Source organism: Poecilia formosa, unplaced genomic scaffold (genome assembly GCF_000485575.1).
Source record: "Poecilia formosa unplaced genomic scaffold, Poecilia_formosa-5.1.2 Scaffold47, whole genome shotgun sequence".
In the NCBI taxonomy this organism is placed as follows: Eukaryota; Metazoa; Chordata; class Actinopteri; order Cyprinodontiformes; family Poeciliidae; genus Poecilia; species Poecilia formosa.
The window spans coordinates 205929-225041 of NW_006799986.1; the positions used below are offsets into that span (position 1 = coordinate 205929).

Here is a 19113-nt window from a genome sequence, read left to right on the forward strand (position 1 = left end):
CCGGCCGGCCTCCAGCAGCCACCAACCCTGGTGCTAGGACTGTCCTCAGAGCCGCCCACGGCGGACCGACCATGGACAGACGGAGGGCTTTTTGGGGCTTTTTTTTGGATTGCGAACTCTTGAATTTCAGAAACGGTAGAATACATCTTTTACTGAGACATGATATTTTTTCTGAACTGTTTGGCAGTAGTGTTTAGGTGAGACATTTCACAGATTAAATGAACAAACAGGAACTACATCAGGTGAAGCGTTGCAAAAACTGAGAGAATGTGCTGATCAACCAGAGGTTTGTGATGACATCACTTCCCTCTGATGGTCGTCTGAGTTGCTGCTGACGTTCCCGTTTGCTGCTGATACTTCCCTTAGCAACCCGTCGTCTCCAGCAACACGCTCATGCAACTTCTGATGGGTGAACTGTGTTCTGTATCGTAGGCAGCAGTTTCTGTCATGCAGCGTCCTTCTGGACAGGTTGGCTGTTTGTACAGAGATGATTTCCTGGCCTCTGAGTGTTTCTAAATAAACATTTTTCAACATATTCAGGAAATTATGACTTCATCTGTTAATGAAGTTAGTCAGATGCCAGGAGGGAAAATGTTGACACATTCCTCTCATACTAAGGATATCATGAGAAATCCTTTGGTACCATCTAGTGGTCGGAGTGTGAACTGCGCATGGTTCACTCCATTCAATTTCGCCAATAAACTCCGTAAATCTTAAGCTTGAGCTACGTTGTGCAATAAAAATATACTGAGACTTACTAATATCACCTGCATATATTAGAATAGAAATGTAACCAAAATTATTCAAATTTTAGGTGTGAAGCTATTTGGCGACTTCAGGCAACTAAGGAATGGAAATGATTAACAAGCAATAAGTAGGTATAACTGTAGAATAATAAATTATGTGAATGTATGTTGATTATGCATCTTAGCCTTAATAAAAGAAAAATATAAATATATTGTAAGTACATATTCCAATAAAATGTTTTTATAGCCAGTGAAATATGTCTAGTAAGTTATACAGTAAAATTATTTTTTTATATTTAACTATTTAAAAGACTAAATAAAAACCAGTATTTGCTCAAAAATACGTGTTGAAATTTGATTTGTAAAACTGATTTTTGTTGCAAAAAAAGAGCTAGGAGCTCAAAAGACAATAAAACAGCATAATGATAGTTATTTAAAATCATTTTGTTTCTATTCTAAAGTCTGAATAAATACTGAAATTGAACAGCATTTTACTCCTTAAGTGCCTGGTGTTGCTAATTAGCATCGCAGCAAAATTCTCACTAATGTTGCAATGTTCAAATTTTTAATCTTTACGTAAACGGCAAGAAAACTAGACCTGAACGTTTATTTCTGTTACTTTTAGTGTCATTTGTTTATGCAAATTTAATCCAGTGGCTTGAAAAATCAAAACAAAAAACAGGTCAACTCTAAATGTGCCATCAGGTTTTAAAAACAGTTTTGTCTTATGTTTTGGGGAAGGTAATGAGAGACTTGGTGGAAAGTCCTGGTTGTAGTTTGCAGCTCTGGAGCCTCACAGCCTTAATGAGGCTCATTTCCTGCAGCATCATGGACTCCATTAACCCCTCAGACCAGGACGGATGGACAGGAAGCATCACGGAGGAAAAACACCTGAGTCTCATCCCGCTGGGAGACAAGCCGCAGTTTAAAAGCTGCAGCGGCTCAAATGGAGCCGAGCGATCAGGCCGAGTTTCCATCTGATGAGGGAGACGGTTCTTCAACACTTCACCAGTTTAACCCTTTATTTACCAGCATTTAAAACTCACATGAGTTATACTTCTCCATGTCACAAACATGAAGTATTAATGAATGTTTATTACTGTTATGTAATGTCATTCAGTAAATAATGACACTTTTAATGCAACTTTGAATTAAAAATGCCATTATTTGCAGAATGACGACAACAAACATTCATAAAGTGTTACCATTTATTGATGACATCATCTCCTTGGTGCAACGGCATATTGAGGCTGTTACACATGAGGGGAAAAGCAGATTGTCAGATTTCTGACCAAAAAAAAGTCTGACATTTAGAGACTAATCTCAAATTTTCTAGAAAAATCATAAAAAGTAAAAATTTTTCGACTTTTCAAGTTTTTCCAGAAGATTTCTGATGCGTCGTATGAACCTGTGTGATCTGGAGAACTGGGTTTACTGGGAGGAAAATGTGAAGCTTTGCAGCCGGAGATCAGGACTCTGTCCTCTAGTCACTGTTTGGTTTGATTAGATTTAAATGCAGTTTTATCAAGAAGATCTCCTCCCTCTCTACAATCAGAGGAACTGAGAGTGAGCCTCTAATGGAGGTTATTGTTCTCATGCATGGTTTAATGGCAACTGTTCCCAATAATCAGGAAGCTGAAAGTCCTGCAGCGCGGCGCTGATGTGAGAGGAGGGAGTGGCCGGGCAGGAAGGCAGCGGGACGAGGCGGAGCTGGAGGAGGGAGGGAGGGAGGGAGCGCTGCAGAGCCGCTGGGGAATCAGGTTTCTCACACCCAGCAGCAGCAGGACTGGAGGAAAGGGAAGGGAGGAGTCAGACTGGGACTCACTTCCCCTCCAGTCCTCCCAGTTTTTAAAGCCTCGGTCTCTCCTGGAGTCGCTCTGATCCGAGGAGCACATCCCTCAGGTAAGCATCAAGCTGCCGTTTCCCTGAGTCACTCTGGCTTCTCTGAGCTGCACATGCATGAAAACTTTGTTTCTGCTTCTGCTTCTAATTTACTCTGAAAATCCTGCTGGAGTTCCACATTCCTGACATGGATGCATTAAGGAAATCCAGGATTACAGCTCTAGCTCTGACTGGGGTTCAGCATTCCTGAGCTGCATAAAACCCCAGAAAGCTTGAGAGAGCCATCAGATGCTGCTGGTCCTCGTGGTGCTGAGTCATGTGTGTGTGTGTGTGTGTGTGTGTGTGTGTGTGTGTATGTGTGTGTGTGTGATCAGTGAACTCCCTGATGAAGTGACTCACTGCCCCCAGAATAAAGCAACACCCCAGCAGCTGAAGGTTGGGCTGCTGGGAAGATGCTGCCACGCTGCAGGAGCTTCCAGCTCTGATGGTACAAGCAAACGTGGCGATGCTCTGTGGAAAGTATGCATCACCGTTACCAGCTCCTCTCTGGGTTGAGATGCAACTAAAACTCAAACAGTTTGCTGAAGGAAGCCGGAGCAGACAGACAATGAAAGGAAGAGATAGTTATTGCACGGCAACCTGAGAAAGCTTTTGCTTTCCGGTCGGTTTATCAGCAGGCAGCAGCGTAGAGGTCAGGCTGGTGGTTCACCGGGTCGACGCGCTGACTGTTACCTGGTCAGATGGGTTAAAGTCAGAGCCGTCTGTGGTCACTGTGCAGGTCACCCTTTTACTTTCTTTGCATCTCATCAGTGACCAGTGAAGCCAAAAAACAGATTTTATGCAATGATTCCACCAAACGCCTGTTGGCAGCACCAACCATGTGCGGCAGTGATGCAGGCATCTGCCTCCAGCAGGTTTGCCACCTCTCAGTGTATTGCGGATGAGCCTGGAGATGTGCTGAGCTTTGGAGAGAATAAGATGTTTTTCCTCTGTGACGTTGCTCCCTTGCTTTACCTTCCTCCATCTCTCAGCAGCCCGTTATCCAAAATCAGATCCGGTTTGTAGCTGGGACTCTGTCTGCTTACTGTTCCTGTAGCAAGGAGGAAATGTTGTTTTCGAACTTTTGCTGCTGATAATAGCGTAAGATGGTCAACTCAGCTCCCAACAGATCTTTGGGCTTTAGGGTTTTTGTCGTTCCAGTAGCCCATCATCCAGATCAGGGTCCTTCACACGATTTGCCTGTGGACTGAGCTGCAGCAAATGTGTTTTCAACCTGAGAAACCAGGACATCTTAAGTTTCCTCCGTTCTGTAACAATCAGTGGCCTTAATTGAATCAGCAGCAGTGGAGTTCACCAGAACCTCCTTTTGAGCTCTGGATCACTGGAGTCCATCTTTTCATCAACAGGATTTCCTGGCCAGAATCCCTCAGACTTCCAAAGAAAACTTACAATCCAGCTGTGGTTTGTAAGGAAACTGGTCCCTTTCGTTCTCCTCAGTGCAGAATCAGCTGGGTTGCTGTTGGAACCAACATGCCTCCACTGGGAGGGCTTCAAATGTCTCTAATGGTGCAGATTCGATTTGCCACAAACGTATGGAAACGTTTATCCTGATAGTCGATTCAGAACTGATGGACCGTCTGTCCGGTTCCTCCAGCTGCAGCTCTGCCTGTAGCATCGCGTCCGCTCTGGCAGCTCAGGCTGCAGCTGGACGTTCCAGTCGTCGGATCGTCGCAGCTGCAGGCGTGACTGCGGCCTTGCCCAATAAGAAAGCAAAGTGAATATGATCTCTGCTTGCAGCGCCATAACCGTCTGTACTGACATCAGCAAAACTATATAAATGGCTTTATTCCAACTATCAGCATCTTCATCTTTACTGTTTTTGATTTAATCTACCTTTTCAATAAATTTATCAGTGAACATTATTTTGGCTTTAAACCATGTTTCATGTTTTTCTTTTTCCTTGACTTTCAATAAAATCATTCAGGATTCATGGATCTTATTTTAATGTACCTATCAAGAGACTGTTGTATTGAAACCAAACCATTTTGGATTAAATCTTGGATCCTTTTTTTTAAACAGCGTTATTTAGTTTAGTCTTTCTACCAGTTTTTTGACGTCGTAGAGGCCAACCCAAAGCTTCAACCCAACGTTTCAACCCACTGCTGGTGGTTCACCAGGTCGACACGCTGTTACCTGGTCAGATGAATTAAAGTCAAAGCCGTCTCTGGTCGTTGAGCAGGTCATCCGTTTATTTCCTTTGCATCTCATCAGTGACCAGTGAAGCCAAAAACATATGTTTTTTAATGATTCCACTAAACGCCTGTTGGCAGCACCTGGTTCCATTCAGCCATCAAAAACTGTGGAACCCCTGCCTTCACCAAGAAATATAAACCTCTCACTGACCATTCACCCATTCACAAATTAATTCATTCATCATCTGCTCCTACAATCAGCTGTCAGATTCCAGCTGCAAGTGCAAACGCTTTGATTTGAGCCGAGGCCAACAGGTAGAAAGTGATTCTTCACAGGAGAAGAAGAGGCTGTTAGTCGCTCAGGTTTAGTTGTTTTAACAGAAAAGTACAATCAGAATCTAGAAATCACTTAGACAGAACCTGAGGCAACACGTCGCCCCAGACTAAAAGAAATTCAACAACAGAAGAGCCTCACATCTGGAGAAACACTAACAGCAGCTACAGTGAAGCTCGGTGGTGGCAGTGTGGTGATCTGGGGCCTGGAAGTCTCTGTAACTATTGGAACCATAATTTTAACTGAAGGAGAGGATCTGACCAGCATTTTATCTCTGAAGGTTTTGGAGTGTCCTAGTCAAAGTTTGGACATAAATCTGGTCAAGACTGTGATGTGGATGCAGTTTACGCTGGGAAGCCCTGCAGTAGAACTGAATTTAACCAAATCTGCCCAACAGAGTGGGTCAGACATCTTCTGCAGTGAAAACTCTCACTGCCAGTTTTCAACAAATTCTCAAGCAGTTACCTTTTCCTACTGGACCGGGTCTGTGCGGCTTTACTTCCTCTTAAGAAATTAAATAATTGAAAAAAGGGATTAAGTTTCTTTGAGAGGAAAAGTCAAAACAGAAGCAAAGACTTTTTCCTTTTCGATCAAAACGTCTGGATCTGCATCATAGCCAATAAATCAGAGGGAAGTCGTTCCGGTCCGGGCCGGTTCTGATTCCTCCTCGTCAGCACTGAGCTGGCCTCTCTGCTTCCAGATAAGATTCAGAAACACTCCCATGCTGTTAAATGCCGTTTGTCCAGCGAACAAATAAAAGCCCAGCGTCCCGCTGCTTTCTTCACACCGTCCCCACAAATTCCTGCAGCAGCAGGGAGGAGATGATTTATTTCAACCAACAAACCCGTTCGCTGGGAAGAGAATCGGCACCAGCCTGCTGGACAAAAACAAAGTCTGAGCTGAGCTGTGAAGTCCAGAGAAAATCCTAAGAAAGTCTGAAAACCCTTCAGAGAATCTGACCGAATGCGATTCTTTTCTAACATGTTTAGTTTGGACTTTCAGACCAGAGAAATTCACCAACATCTGTTTCTTTTACAGGAAAAGATTCCCACTCATGTTCCAGAGATAAAGATGGAGGCTGAAGGTTCATGTGAGTCTTTGACCTCCTCAAACTGAAGACTTTCCGGTTTAATGAACACCGAGTCAAAATCCTGAACTTTGACCTAAAGGTTGTCATAACAACCAGAACCTCAGTGAATACCAGGGTTTTACTAATCAGCATCCTGACAGACATAAAGCAGTGATGCAGGAGGAATTTTAGGATGTTTTCTGTTTGTCATAAAAACAAAAGAGAAAATCTCTTGGAAATATTTTGGTTAAAGTTTAAATTGTGGGTTCAAGTTTTTATCAGAATTTGAAATTTCCAATTTTGGACTTAAAAAAATGTTCCTAAAAGTAGAAAACTCAGATCAATCAATCAAATTTTATTTGTATAGCACATTTCAGCAGCAAAGCTTTACATAATTAAAAAACAAAATAAAAACAGCATGTGACATTGAATAAACAGTAAGAAAGAGATGTTTCTTATCAAACACAGCCGCCCTGATAAAAAATAAAAGCTGCTTGTTCTGATACCTTTTATCTCATTGCATCTTTCAAATGGACTAGTGTAAACCTTCAGTGATTTAAAGCACAAAATGCAGAGAAACGTTAGCATAGCAAACGGTTATGCTGTTAGCAAAACAAGCTAGCTGCTAGCTTGTTTTGCTAACAGTTAGCATAACTGTTAGCAAAACAGTTATGCTAATAATATGGTACTATTATTGTGGGTTGGATCCAGGGGCGCAACTACATATTATTCAGGTGGATACAAAACCATAAATCGGTTTTGAAAAATTGATGTTTCTAAGTGTTCCATGGTTTGTAGTTTTTGTCCTGATTATGTCAATAATTCCCCTCAGACGTCCAGGACGATCCGCACGTCAAGCTGATGATGGCGGGCTCGACTCTGAGGAAGGTCAAGTCCCGTTCCTGGAAGAAGCAGCGTCATTTCCGCCTGCTGGAGGACGGCCTGACGATCTGGTACAAATCCAGATGGGCGGGGAAGGGCCACTCCACCTGTGAGTGCAGAAACACCGTCAGATCACGGCTCAGCTCGCTCATATGACCCGTCAGGAGGGAGAGGAAAACTCACATTATAGCATTTGGCAGCATTTCTAACTAACTGGGCGCCGGAAGGGAATGTAGCAACAGAAACAAAATGTCTAACAGAACCAGGCCAGAAGCTTAGTGCAAGTTATGCATGAAGTTCCTTTGGTAACAAAAAATAATCTGATACTGGAACTGTGAATACTTTGATCCAGTGAAGTTATACCAGTGATTTTTGAGAATAGGGACAAAACAGGTCATGTGGATAAAGCACACAATTTGAATAAAATATACACAAAATATAATTTTTTTAAAAAATATCTGACTAAACAAACCTGTGTCATGTGAGCACAACAATGTATATTTTTTCTTGTGTTTGCTGAATATTTTTTTATTTTAAACATTGTAGTCGGTGGATGATGCCTGTAAAAGCCCTTGTCCAGGAGCAGAACTCAACACATTATAATAGTTTAAAACAATTAAAGAAATACTAAAATTATATATTATGACAATTAAGTATAAGTAGCCATATACATAATTATAAAAGTGTCGATAAATTTAATTAAAAATCATTTATATATATTTTCCAACTCCATTGAAATTTGTCTCTAGTTTTTGTCAACACCGTCAGACATGAAAAGAATGTAAAAAAAAATCAGGCATTATTGGGGGGCACCAGAACTTCTGAGGACCCCATGACGTTGTCTTTTCTCTTCCTTTGCTAAGAGGGCTAGTTAGCTCCGGTTAGCTTAAGTTATTCTTTAGTTTTTTCTTCTGTTTTATTCCTAAGTTGCTTGTCACAACCAGGATGTGTCAACTCCATAACTGACAATTTTCAAAACCTTGGTGAAATTTTGTGAAATAAATCTTAATTTTAGTAAACTGTAAAGATTTCATGGACCTGATGAGCTACAATATGGCCTCCTTCAGAATAACGTCATATAAATTATGAAGCTCCGTAAATAAATTGGGGTAATTTGGCATTTCGTCAACTCCGTCAGATGTCAACTCCATCAGAGTTTTTGTGACTCTTTCAGTGAAATTGTTGTCAAATCTCACTTAAATGCGCAATTAATTCATTTTAATGTATTTTACATGAATTGCATTACTTCTCATGTATCAAGTTTTTCATTTTACTCACTAGTTTGTCACCACCTTCAGTTCTGTGTCAACTCCGTCAGATGGCCGTTTTGTTGTTTTTGGTTTTAAATAATATTTGTTTTGTTTCTTGAGAGGCATTTGTCAGTAAAATGAGTAAAAATATCACTAGTAGGGTCATTAAAAATTAGTTTTTATTTATTTTTGTCAGATTGTGATGACAAAGTTCTGGGTCAGGTTGATTAAAAATGTAATTTTTAAAAAAATGTTGCAACTGGGAGCCTGTACCTTAGCATCTTTACATTTCCAAAACATTATTTGTCATATTTGCATACATAAGATTGAGAAACAATAAAAAAGGGAAAATTTAAAACCCATTTTCTCCCTATTCTCAAGAATCACTGATACACATTGTCTTGATCTTGTTTCTCTTTTATAACATTTTTCAAAATGGCCACCATGATGTAGCATAATGTTACGAAAATGGGTAACATTTGCTAACATGCTAATGCTTATCCACACTTGGAAAGTTTTTGCAGGCATATGCTGCACTAGAAGAAATGAGAGTTTACCTGGGATGTGTGCACCGCTTTTTAAAATCAATGGATGCTGGTGTAAGCTGATCGTAGTGACTGGGAATCGGACAGTGTGATGGCAGAGTCATGCAGCAGAAGTAAAGGCAGTTGCCAGTCAGACGAAGCTGTGTTGTGCAGAGGTGAAGGACCAGAGGCAGGTGGGCTAGCTAACGGTGCTAATGACTGTCTCAGTCTCAGTGATGGACGTGGAGGCGGTGCGTGAGGGCCATCAGTCTGAGGTCATGCTGAGCATCGCCGAGGAGTTTCCTGCCGAGCTCTGCTTCACCCTGGTGTTTCACGGTCGCCAAGGAAACCTGGACCTGGTGGCCGACTCCCCAGAGGAGGCCCAGGCCTGGATCCAGGGAGTCCGGAAGCTGATCCACAAAGCCCAGACCATGGATGAGCAAGAGAGGCAGGACCAGTATCCCACATCTGCCTTAACCCCCTCCAGCAGCTTTCCTTTTACTGTTTCCAAATCTGAGTAAAAACTAAGAAATTAAAGATTTTAAATATGAGCGTTTGATTCTATGACTTGAGGTTTTCCTGAGCGTTTCTCAGATGGGTGCGAGACTGGTTCCAGAAAGCGGATAAGAACAAAGACGGGAAGATGAACTTCAAAGAAGTGAAGAAGCTGCTGAAGATGATGAACGTGGAGATGAACGAAGACAACGCTCTGCATCTGTTTACGGTACGGCTCTGACCCGATCGCAGGAGAAACTGGAGATTATCAACCAATAATGACTTTGTTTTAAGACCTGGGCTGATTAACTAGCTGATTGCAGGTGTGAGTGGAGAGTACACAGGGGAAATGAGGCTAACAGTCAAACTGAACGTAGGAAACATAATTAAACTAGAGTAACTAAGAAAAACTAGACAAGAAATAAGATAAATTCATTAAGAAAAAACTGAACTGCAGAAAAACAGGAACCAGACTAATCAGAATAAGAAACTATCACCAAATAATTATGAAACTCCAAAACAGCCCAAGATCCCAACAGACGTTTTCTGTTGTTGTAAAGACGTCTTCTAAAAACCGGTTCCTTTGTTTCCAGATGGCTGACAAGTGTGAGAGCGGCTCCCTGGAAATCGAGCAGTTTGTCCACTTCTACCAGATGCTGACCCAGAGAGACGAGGTGTGGAAGGTTTTCCAGGACTACTCTGGAGACGGAGAGCGGCTAACGCTGGAGGAGCTGGAGACCTTCCTGAGGCTGGAGCAGGGCGAAGGGGACCAGAGCTCCCAGCATGCCCAGCAGCTCATCCAGCGCTACGAACCCTCTGAGTCGGGTGAATGCTTGAGAATCCCCAATTCAGATCAGGAGTTATTCACACATTCACAGCAACATGTTCAGGGTTGTTTTACCAGTAAAACTACAATTTATAGAGAAGAAAAGGTTTAGTTTGACGTAACTCCATGCAGTGTCTCTACTGGTTTCACCAACTCAAATTTAAGACTTTTTAAGACCATTATGAATTAAATTTAAGACCTATATCACAAGAGACATACAAAAAAAATCACATATTTTAAACTGTGGTAGTGCCAAGCTTTTTTATGCAAAATGCACATCGAAGTACGTCGTCCAGCCAACTGGAAATAAATATACACTTAACCCTAATAGGTACAAACACACTAGCTAGCTAGCTAGGGTATATTAGCAGCTAGCGGTAGCCTCGACTGCTTCAAGTCACTGACTGCAATGAAAATGTCAAACTTCGCCTGACAGAAAAATCCAGCAAGAAAAATAAACTACATAGACTATAAGAGATGAAATAATTCTGCTTTGTGGGACAATAAGAACTATTGATTACTTCTTTTTAAGGTAACTGTACATCTGTGACTGCATGGTGCAGCAAGCACAGAAACACAAACACAAATAATGTCCTTGAAAAACATTCCTATATGTAAAACATTCATAGGACACCAGCTGTGATTTATGTCACTAAAAGGCCCACAGTGAGTGCATTTAATCATGTTTTCATTCATCTCTACTGAACAAATAATCGAGAAAAATAATAAATATAGCCATGTCAACAATACAGACAGCTTCAGGTTTTTTACAATAAGCTGGAATTTATTGTGACAATGATAATAAAAATATTATGACGAGAAATGTATCGTGATTAATTATAGCAATATGATAAATGCTCACCCTTAGTCCTGCCACAACAAAATTTAAGACTTGTGATCCATGTATTTAAGGCCAACGTAAGAAATAAGGCCTTCATTTTAAATACATGAATTTAAGACTTTTTAAAAACGTACGGGAAAATAGAAACAATCATGTATTATTCTTTTTTTCCAGATATAACGGGTTAGACATTTAAACGTCCTCATTAAGCAGCAGAGTAAAGCCTGTGATGTTTCGTGTCTCTGCCTCCGTCCAGCCGTGAAGGAAAGCTCCATGTCGCTGGAGGGTTTCCAGATGTACCTGTGTTCCCAGGAGGGCTCCATATTCAACCCGGCGCTCCTGGAGCTTCACCAGGACATGAACCAGCCGCTCAGCCACTACTTCATCTCCTCCTCACACAACACCTACCTGCTGGAGGACCAGCTGAGAGGCCTGAGCAGCCTGGAGGCCTACATCCAGTGAGCACTGCACCAACTCACCACCAAAACACGTTTTCATGCTAAAACGGCAGAAAGGAAAATGTCTGACTGTCTTTATGACTCCTGAGTTGGTCAACCTTGTCAACCTTGAGTTGGTAGTAATGTGTCTCTGACTGCAGGGCGCTGAAGAGAGGCTGCCGCTGTGTGGAGGTGGACTGCTGGGACGGCAGCGACGGGGAACCCATCGTCTACCACGGCCACACGCTAACGTCAAAAATCCTCTTCAGAGACATTATCTCAACTCTCAAAGAGTACGCCTTCAAGGTGAGCACCAAACTTTGAGTTTTTCCAGCTGCTGTGGTTCTTTCTCTCTGCTCTGAGTCAAACCAACCTGTTCCCCTCCTGGCCTGTGGGGGCGCTGCACCAAGAACCACTGAAGGAAATGACATGAAAACCTCTGAAGACACTGAGAGCAACTTCCTTCTTCACCAGATGGAAACACAAATGAAGCAGCGTCACATTTTAACTCTTCAGTCTTTGGCTAAGGACCACAGTCATTTCTCCCATGATTTCTCCTGCTAGCGCTAAGCTAGCACGTTTGTTTTGGTTGTATTTACCCAGAATGCCCTGCGCTGTAGTCTACTTCCTGATTTTGGAGCGGTCTGCAGTCCGCTTGGCGTTCACAATGCATTTGAACCGAACCAGAGTTCACTTCAACCGAACCCAGACCAAGGTTTGGAGGACCGGAGTTTGGTTTTTTTGGACCAGACAAATGGACTGGAGTTGGATTAAGGCGGACTGAACAGGGCTGGTGGGAATACACCCTTACATTTATGATGGTTTTTAAAATTGTATTACATTTTACAGTTAACATATTTTTTATATTTTAAACTTCATCAATCAATCAAGTTTATTCGTATAACAGATTTCAGCAACAATGCCATTCAAAGTGCTTCACATCATTAAAATACAAAGTCATAGAAATGCAGTCAACATCTGAACCATTACATTTTGCCACATACCGTCATCATAATGTTTACTGCACATCAGTCACTCTAGCTGAACCTGCTGTGGCTCGTTGTTGTCCTGAAACACAGGAAGCGTCACCATGGGAACCGTTCTCCTGACGATCTGCCTTATTGTTATCACGGGAAATGCCACTAATGAATTTGCGCTAACCTCTAATGTATTTGAGTGGATGCGGCAGAGCCTTGACATAATTATCTCATAATGAACCCAAGTGAAAACAACTCAATCCTCAAACCACAAAGTCCGCCCTCAGAGGAGGCAGCGCCTTGAGAAAAGAGATGAATGTTGACGCAGTCGACTGTTTTCATCACCGCAGGCAAAGCAGAAACTTACCAAAACAACAAAAACTGGTTATAATATTTGCGTTTAATGAGTTTATCCCCCTTCAGGTATCGGACTTCCCCGTCATCGTGTCTCTGGAGAATCACTGCGGCGTGGAGCAGCAGACCGTCATGGCCAGACACCTCCGCCATATTTTGGGCGAGATGCTGCTGACGGCCCCGCTGGACGGACAGATCCCCCTCATGCTTCCCTCGCCTCAGGTCTCAGGTTTCACGTTACTGTAGGCGACATAAACCCACCATGTTTAACTGTTTTAAGAGTTTGTTGTTTCAACACTTGAATGATTAAAGATCTCAGACTTTAAAGGTTTCTGTAGGCTGTTCCTCCTGGAGGTGTTCAGCACTACGAGGTTTTTGAACAGGTTTCTGTCTAAAGAAAACCAGCAGAGCATCGAGTCACTGACCTGCAGAACCAGAACCAGAAAACTGCAAAACAGCTGAAACACTGATCATTTGGGACAAACGGCCATCTCTGCAGTTACATTTACCAAAGCAGAACAGAAGCCTGGTGCTGACCTCATTCAGAGACGGTGTCTTGGTGTTTGGGTCGGACCGTCGTCCGGGTTCTGTTCAGACGGATCAATATTCCGGATCTGTGTCAGTAGAAATGGAGCAAATAGAAGCTGTGGTCAGCAACCAGCCAGACTTGGAGTTTAACCTGCAAGTTCAAGTTTCACATTTCAACTTGAAGTTCAAGAAACACATTTAAGCCACAAAGCAGCTGAAAGAGCTTCAAATATAAAAACACCAAATGTTTGGTTGTGGTTCTGATGCAGAGCAGAACCAGAAGACCTGAGGGGTCTGGAAGGTTGGTACAACAGCAGCAGATCTTTAAGCCGTTCAGTTAAAAACTAACAGAAATATTTTAAAGTGTATTCTCTGAGCTTCTGCAGGAATCAAAGCCACTAAAGAGAAACCATGCATGAGTTTCTCTGATGCTGAGACTTTAGTCCTCTGAACCTGGAGATGTTCTTCAGGTGACAGAAGGCCGACTTTGTAACTGTCTTTATGTGGCTCCCAGATCGTTCCTCTTCAGGTCCAAAGATGATCAGTTTAGTTCAGGAAGATCGGAGTAGACTTTCTGGAGTCGGTTTCTGGTCACTGTTTACTTCCTTACATAGTTTTTTTTCCAGACTCTTCAGGTATTTATCATCACTGTCAATAAAAAAAGTTTTTCCCAGACGTTGACCTGAACAATAAACCCTTTAGATCCAAAAATCTCATTTTAAAAATTAATCAGCCTCCCTGTTGTCCATGTAGCACTAATACTAAAAGCAGTAGTAACTCGAACTTATAAACTCCTCTCCATTAGAGCACTCACAACAATCAATGCTAAATGAAGTAATGGTGGAGCAACGCCACGAGAGACTCCACTGAGGGTTTAGTCGATGCTTTGCTTCCTTCAGTTAGGAGACAATACAGTGAAGTACAATCTGGTTCCTGCAGAGACAAACTTATTCCTGTGATTCTTCACTACAGGAGCTGAGGGGAAAGATTTTGCTGAAAGCCAAGAAACTCGGCGGGTTGGAAACACACCTTGACGAAACGTTGACTGATGAAGTCAGCGACGAAGACGAGATGGCGAATGGTGACGCAGAGAGTCCGAGCGCAGAAGATCTGCCGGCGGAAACGACGAACAAGGTGGTTCAGATGCATCCAAGATAAAGATGATTTACTGTAGAGTCGGTTTCTAATCATTTGTTCTCTGAAGTTCAGTCAGGAAGTCATCGAGTATCGATAATGAAAATATTTCTCCTGGTTTTGTGAAAACAGATTCTGTTTCAAACGAATGAAGCACAGCGTTATGAATGCAAAAATAAAAATCTCAATATTTCCCAGGTATGTAAATTTATTAGAGTGAGGACAGATCTGGCTCCCTCTGGTGGTGGCTGAAAGACCAGGATGTCCACAGATGTAAGATTAAGGCTTTAAAATGTCTTAAATTCATTTTAAAAAATGTAAGTTTAAACACTTAAGTATGTAAATCATGGCAGGACTATTTAGTTATTTATATTATACGTTTCCTGTCATGCAGAAGTTAGAGTTGGACATCTTCACTGCATTCTATGATTTGAGGCGGTTGCAGCTATCGCTAACTAGCTGCTAATATATACATGTTAACTAGCTGGCTTACATTATGGGTCAAGTCCACATTTGTTGCTGTTTACTGGATGATGTTCGTCTTCACCACTGCCTAAGACGAACGGTCTTTGTCACTTTCAATGAACGTATGAAAGTGATAAGACTTTTCATTGAAAATGTTTTTTAAAAGTTTTAAATTTAAGTTGGTGAACCGTGAAGACGCAGCGATCTGGGAGCGCTACAGGCGGGTTGACTTCAACCCTCCTTCGCCACGTTGTTCCTTTCAGAAAAACACATGGAAATGGCTAAACGACAAATTAGCTACGAGACTGTTGTTATCTAAGTTGTTTTTTGGTTTCTAATCTTTTTTAGGTTGTTTTCCTCTAGAAGTCTGAATAAACGTGTGACCCAAAGACGTTGATTTAAAAAAATACAGCTGGAGCTAAATCCTGACTTGCTTTTATTTAAACTCCTGAAGCACAGATGAAGGAAAGTCGTCGTTCTGTGTCTCTGAGGCGAACGCTCCTTGAGGTTTAGCTCCTGTTTACTGGTTTCAGACATGATTTGTTGTCTGTTTGCTCTGAGAGGATGTTGATGATGAGTCAACAGTCCCAGTGTTCATGTTTATCCAAGTTTATTAAAAATGTTTAGCAATCCAGCAAAATCTGACTTTCTGATCATTTACCAAGCCTCTGCTGGTCTAACCGGATGTTTCTGTAACCCTGAAGAATCAGGCGTTCAAGCAGAAAATGCAACCATTAATCCAGTAGTTTGTCTTTTAAATATCCTATGTGTGTTTTGCAGAAGTCCAAACTGTCCAGGGAGCTGTCAGACCTGGTGGTCTACTGCAAGAGCGTCCACTTTCACGGCTTTGAGCACGCTCGCTCTCAGGCCAAGTGCTATGAGATGTCGTCCTTCTCTGAGTCCAAAGCAAAGAAGCTCGCTAAGGACGCAGGTAAGAAGGATTTATTGTAGAAGTTACGACTTTTTAGACAGAACATCGTGCAGGAGCTCAGTGTTCAGGCTGCTGTGTGTTCCTCTTTAGGGTCAGAGTTCGTTCGGTGCAACGCTCGGCAGCTGTGCAGGACGTACCCCAGCGGCTTGAGGACCGACTCGTCCAACTACAACCCTCAGGACATGTGGAACGTGGGCTGCCAGATCGGTATGAGCAAACACCGCCACCTGCTGGTGTCAGCTAAATACTGAACATTTCCTGTGTCATTTAAACATGACTGACTTTCAGTTGAAGGTTTGCATAATGCATCATTTAAATATGGGCAAACTGTCAGTTATTTTAGAAGCTAACCTTTGAGAATCAGATTTGGTTCATCCAGAGAACTTGAATAATTCCCCCGTAAGTCTGACGAGTGGCGGCGTGTCGCCGTTCTGACCTCTGCACAGATCGGCCATTTCTAACGCCACAGTCAAAAACTAACAGAAATAATTTAGTTAATTTAGCATAATTAGCAAGTTAGCCTAGTAGCTAAATACTTAATTGGGTAAATAAATATTTAGCTTGCTGGGTATTTAGTCTGCTAACTAAACAAACCTCAAAATAAATATTTAGCTTACTAACTAAATAATTATTTAGGAAGTTAAATCTGTTGATGCTAACAAGCTGAATATTTTGCGTCACACTAAATATTTAGTTAGCGACCTAAATATTTATCTCTGAGCTAAATATTTAGCTTACTAAATGTGACATTTATAAATGAATGAATTTATAAATATAAAATCGAAGCACAATGTTTCTCTCTTCTGAAAGAAGAGAAAGAATAATCCATATTATTGCTGTTGATTTTTGACTTGGCAGCTTTACAAACGCCACACAAACAGAACTGCTTAACAAACGATTCATTCAGGATGTAAAATGTTTAAATGTGTGCAAAGAAAGTCAGACAGGGATAAATAAAGCTGGGAGTGTTTGCTGAGCAGATGATTCTCTCAGGATCAGAAGATTCCTGAAGCAGAGAATCGTCTCGTCTCTGATTCATTTTTATGTCTGGAAAAATGAAAGTTAATGAATTTATTTTTCTCTCCGTCTCAAAGTGGCTCTGAACTTCCAGACGGCTGGCCTGGAGATGGACCTGAACGACGGCCGCTTCAGGCAGAACGGTTGCTGCGGTTACGTCCTCAAGCCCGACTTCATGAGAGACGCCGACAGCCGCTTCAGTCCGGACCGACCCGAGGACCGGCCGGGCTACAAGCCGGCGCGCCTGTCCATCCAGGTCCAGCTGTTCTCCAGCGCGGGTCAGAGGGTGTTTGGTGGGTCAGGTGAGTCTCCAGGTGACTGTGTGTGTGTGTGTGTGTGTGTCGCGGCAGGTGATCAGCGCGCAGCAGCTGCCCAAGGTCAACCAGAAGGAGGGATCCATCGTGGACCCGCTGGTCAGGGTGGAGATCTACGGCGTCCCTCAGGACCAAACCAGGGAGGAGACCAGCCACATCAACAACAACGGTACGAAACTCACCAGCCCACCTGCAGAACAGCGGGGTGTTCACCTGGCTGCTGACCTCTGACCTCCAGGGTTCAACCCCGTCTGGAACGAGACTCTGAACTTCGTCGTCCACTCGCCTGAGCTGGCGCTGGTCCGCTTCGTGGTGGAGGACCACGACAAAACGTCCAGGAACGACTTCATCGGACAGTTCACACTTCCCTTCACCTGCATCCAGCCAGGTGAGCCCTACGGCAAGCTGTTATCACATAAAATCAGTTTCATCAGGAATGTAATTAGAGACGTTTTGACTAGTAGACACATCTATAACTTAAGCGCCACACAAAGAAAAGGTAAAATGAAATTACTTTTTCATGTAAAGCCATAATTTTACCTGCATAAAGTTATATTGACATTATTCTCCTAGTATTTCAACTTTATTCTCATATGACTTTATTCTCGTAATTTTACGATTATTTTTTCTTAGCGTTGCCCCAATAATATGTTGTAACATTTTGAACATCCTGCATAATAACTTAATATATCTGCATTCACATTTTGTCTAAGAGGAAGAAGTCAAAATAAATTTAATCACATTTTGATGATTAAATCCTTTTCAAGATTTATCAAAATATGTCATCTGAAGAGTCGACATCTGTAATTACAGTTCAGGGTTTCAAATCTAACTGTAATTTGTCAAAATAAAATTTTTATAGATCTGAATTAAGAGCCTTTGTGTAAGCCCCACGATGCTGCCACTGAGCTGTCCGAATAGATGCCTGTAGACTTTTGGATTTTCTGCACAAAATAGTCAGATAATGCCAGAACAGAGAAAGAAACCAGCATTATGGGACAGAAAGAGACGGCAAATGCAGAAGTCTGCTAATAATTTCTGCTTTTATTCTCTGCCAAGACTCAAAGAATTCACTTAAAACGGCTTTGAGGAGCTAAAAGTGCTGCTGACAGTGAAACATTTCAAAATTGACTTTTCCCCTTTTTTAATTTTAATGTCAAAATGCTGCATCAATCTGTGATGTTTTGACAAACACAAAAATTACTCAAAAATATCAATGATGTCATTCTGACTTTCAGATATCTGGAATGTGATTTCACATACTCAGATGAGACCGATTTTATGTCAACACAGTTTGCCATACCTTTTGCAGCATCATTATTTGTTTTCAAAATATCTCCAATTTAATTTGCACTACATTTGGCATCATTAATAACTGTCAAAATGTAAATGTATGTGTTGAATCTGATTTTATGATAAACTGGCCTGCCATACCTTCTTTTGTTCCATCCAGGCTACCGTCACATCCACCTGCTGTCTAAAGACGGGACGGCCATCCCTCCGTCCTCCGTCTTCGTTAACGTCAGCGTCTCAGAGCTCACATGAAGGCGTCACGGCGTCTCTGACCTCACAGCTTCACTCCGGTTCATGTTTTAGTGTTTTAGTTGTTTCTAAACTCATAGAAAACTTTCTAATGTTTACTGACTCACCTGGAACATCGTTTTTACATTTTTACCTGGACTCACCTGCTGGGCCAAATGAGATGAAGGAAAACTCCAGTGTTACTATTTAAGAACAAACAGGTGCATCATTCCAGTCAGTCTGAGGTTTAAATTTAGACTTTGACTAGGACATTGCAGCACTTTGATCCTCATCTTTTTCTCCCATTTTGTGGATTGTTGAGGTGTAAAATCAACAACTCAGGACTCAACTTCTGCATTTTATTCTTTTTCTCTGAGAATATTTTGAAGCTTAAAGATCCATGATTAGTTGAAGCAACAGATTTTATCGTTTAT

General features: G+C 41.9%; 2 protein-coding genes across 3 annotated transcripts in view; both read left to right on the top strand.

Annotated features, from left to right (window-relative positions):
- Positions 1–535, top strand: part of cnot9 (CCR4-NOT transcription complex subunit 9) — a 7053-nt gene extending 6518 nt beyond the window's left edge. For both annotated transcript variants that reach the window (XM_007552232.2, XM_007552233.2), the window contains one exon: positions 1–535. This exon is cut by the window's left edge and continues 197 nt beyond it. The gene's annotated coding sequence lies outside the window, so the exon portion shown is untranslated.
- A 1647-nt stretch (positions 536–2182) lies between these two features.
- The window catches only part of LOC103138198 (1-phosphatidylinositol 4,5-bisphosphate phosphodiesterase delta-4), a 22287-nt gene continuing 5356 nt past the window's right edge, over positions 2183–19113 (top strand). The window contains exons 1-16 of the mRNA XM_016671574.1: positions 2183–2648; positions 6153–6204; positions 7016–7174; positions 9068–9296; positions 9434–9563; positions 9928–10159; positions 11258–11459; positions 11600–11744; positions 12839–12991; positions 14270–14431; positions 15677–15827; positions 15918–16034; positions 16922–17100; positions 17195–17327; positions 17397–17546; positions 18612–18702. Coding sequence (XP_016527060.1) covers positions 6186–6204; positions 7016–7174; positions 9068–9296; positions 9434–9563; positions 9928–10159; positions 11258–11459; positions 11600–11744; positions 12839–12991; positions 14270–14431; positions 15677–15827; positions 15918–16034; positions 16922–17100; positions 17195–17327; positions 17397–17546; positions 18612–18702 — 2252 coding nt within the window. The 5' untranslated portion in view covers positions 2183–2648; positions 6153–6185. The remainder of the gene's footprint in view (positions 2649–6152; positions 6205–7015; positions 7175–9067; positions 9297–9433; positions 9564–9927; positions 10160–11257; positions 11460–11599; positions 11745–12838; positions 12992–14269; positions 14432–15676; positions 15828–15917; positions 16035–16921; positions 17101–17194; positions 17328–17396; positions 17547–18611; positions 18703–19113) is intronic.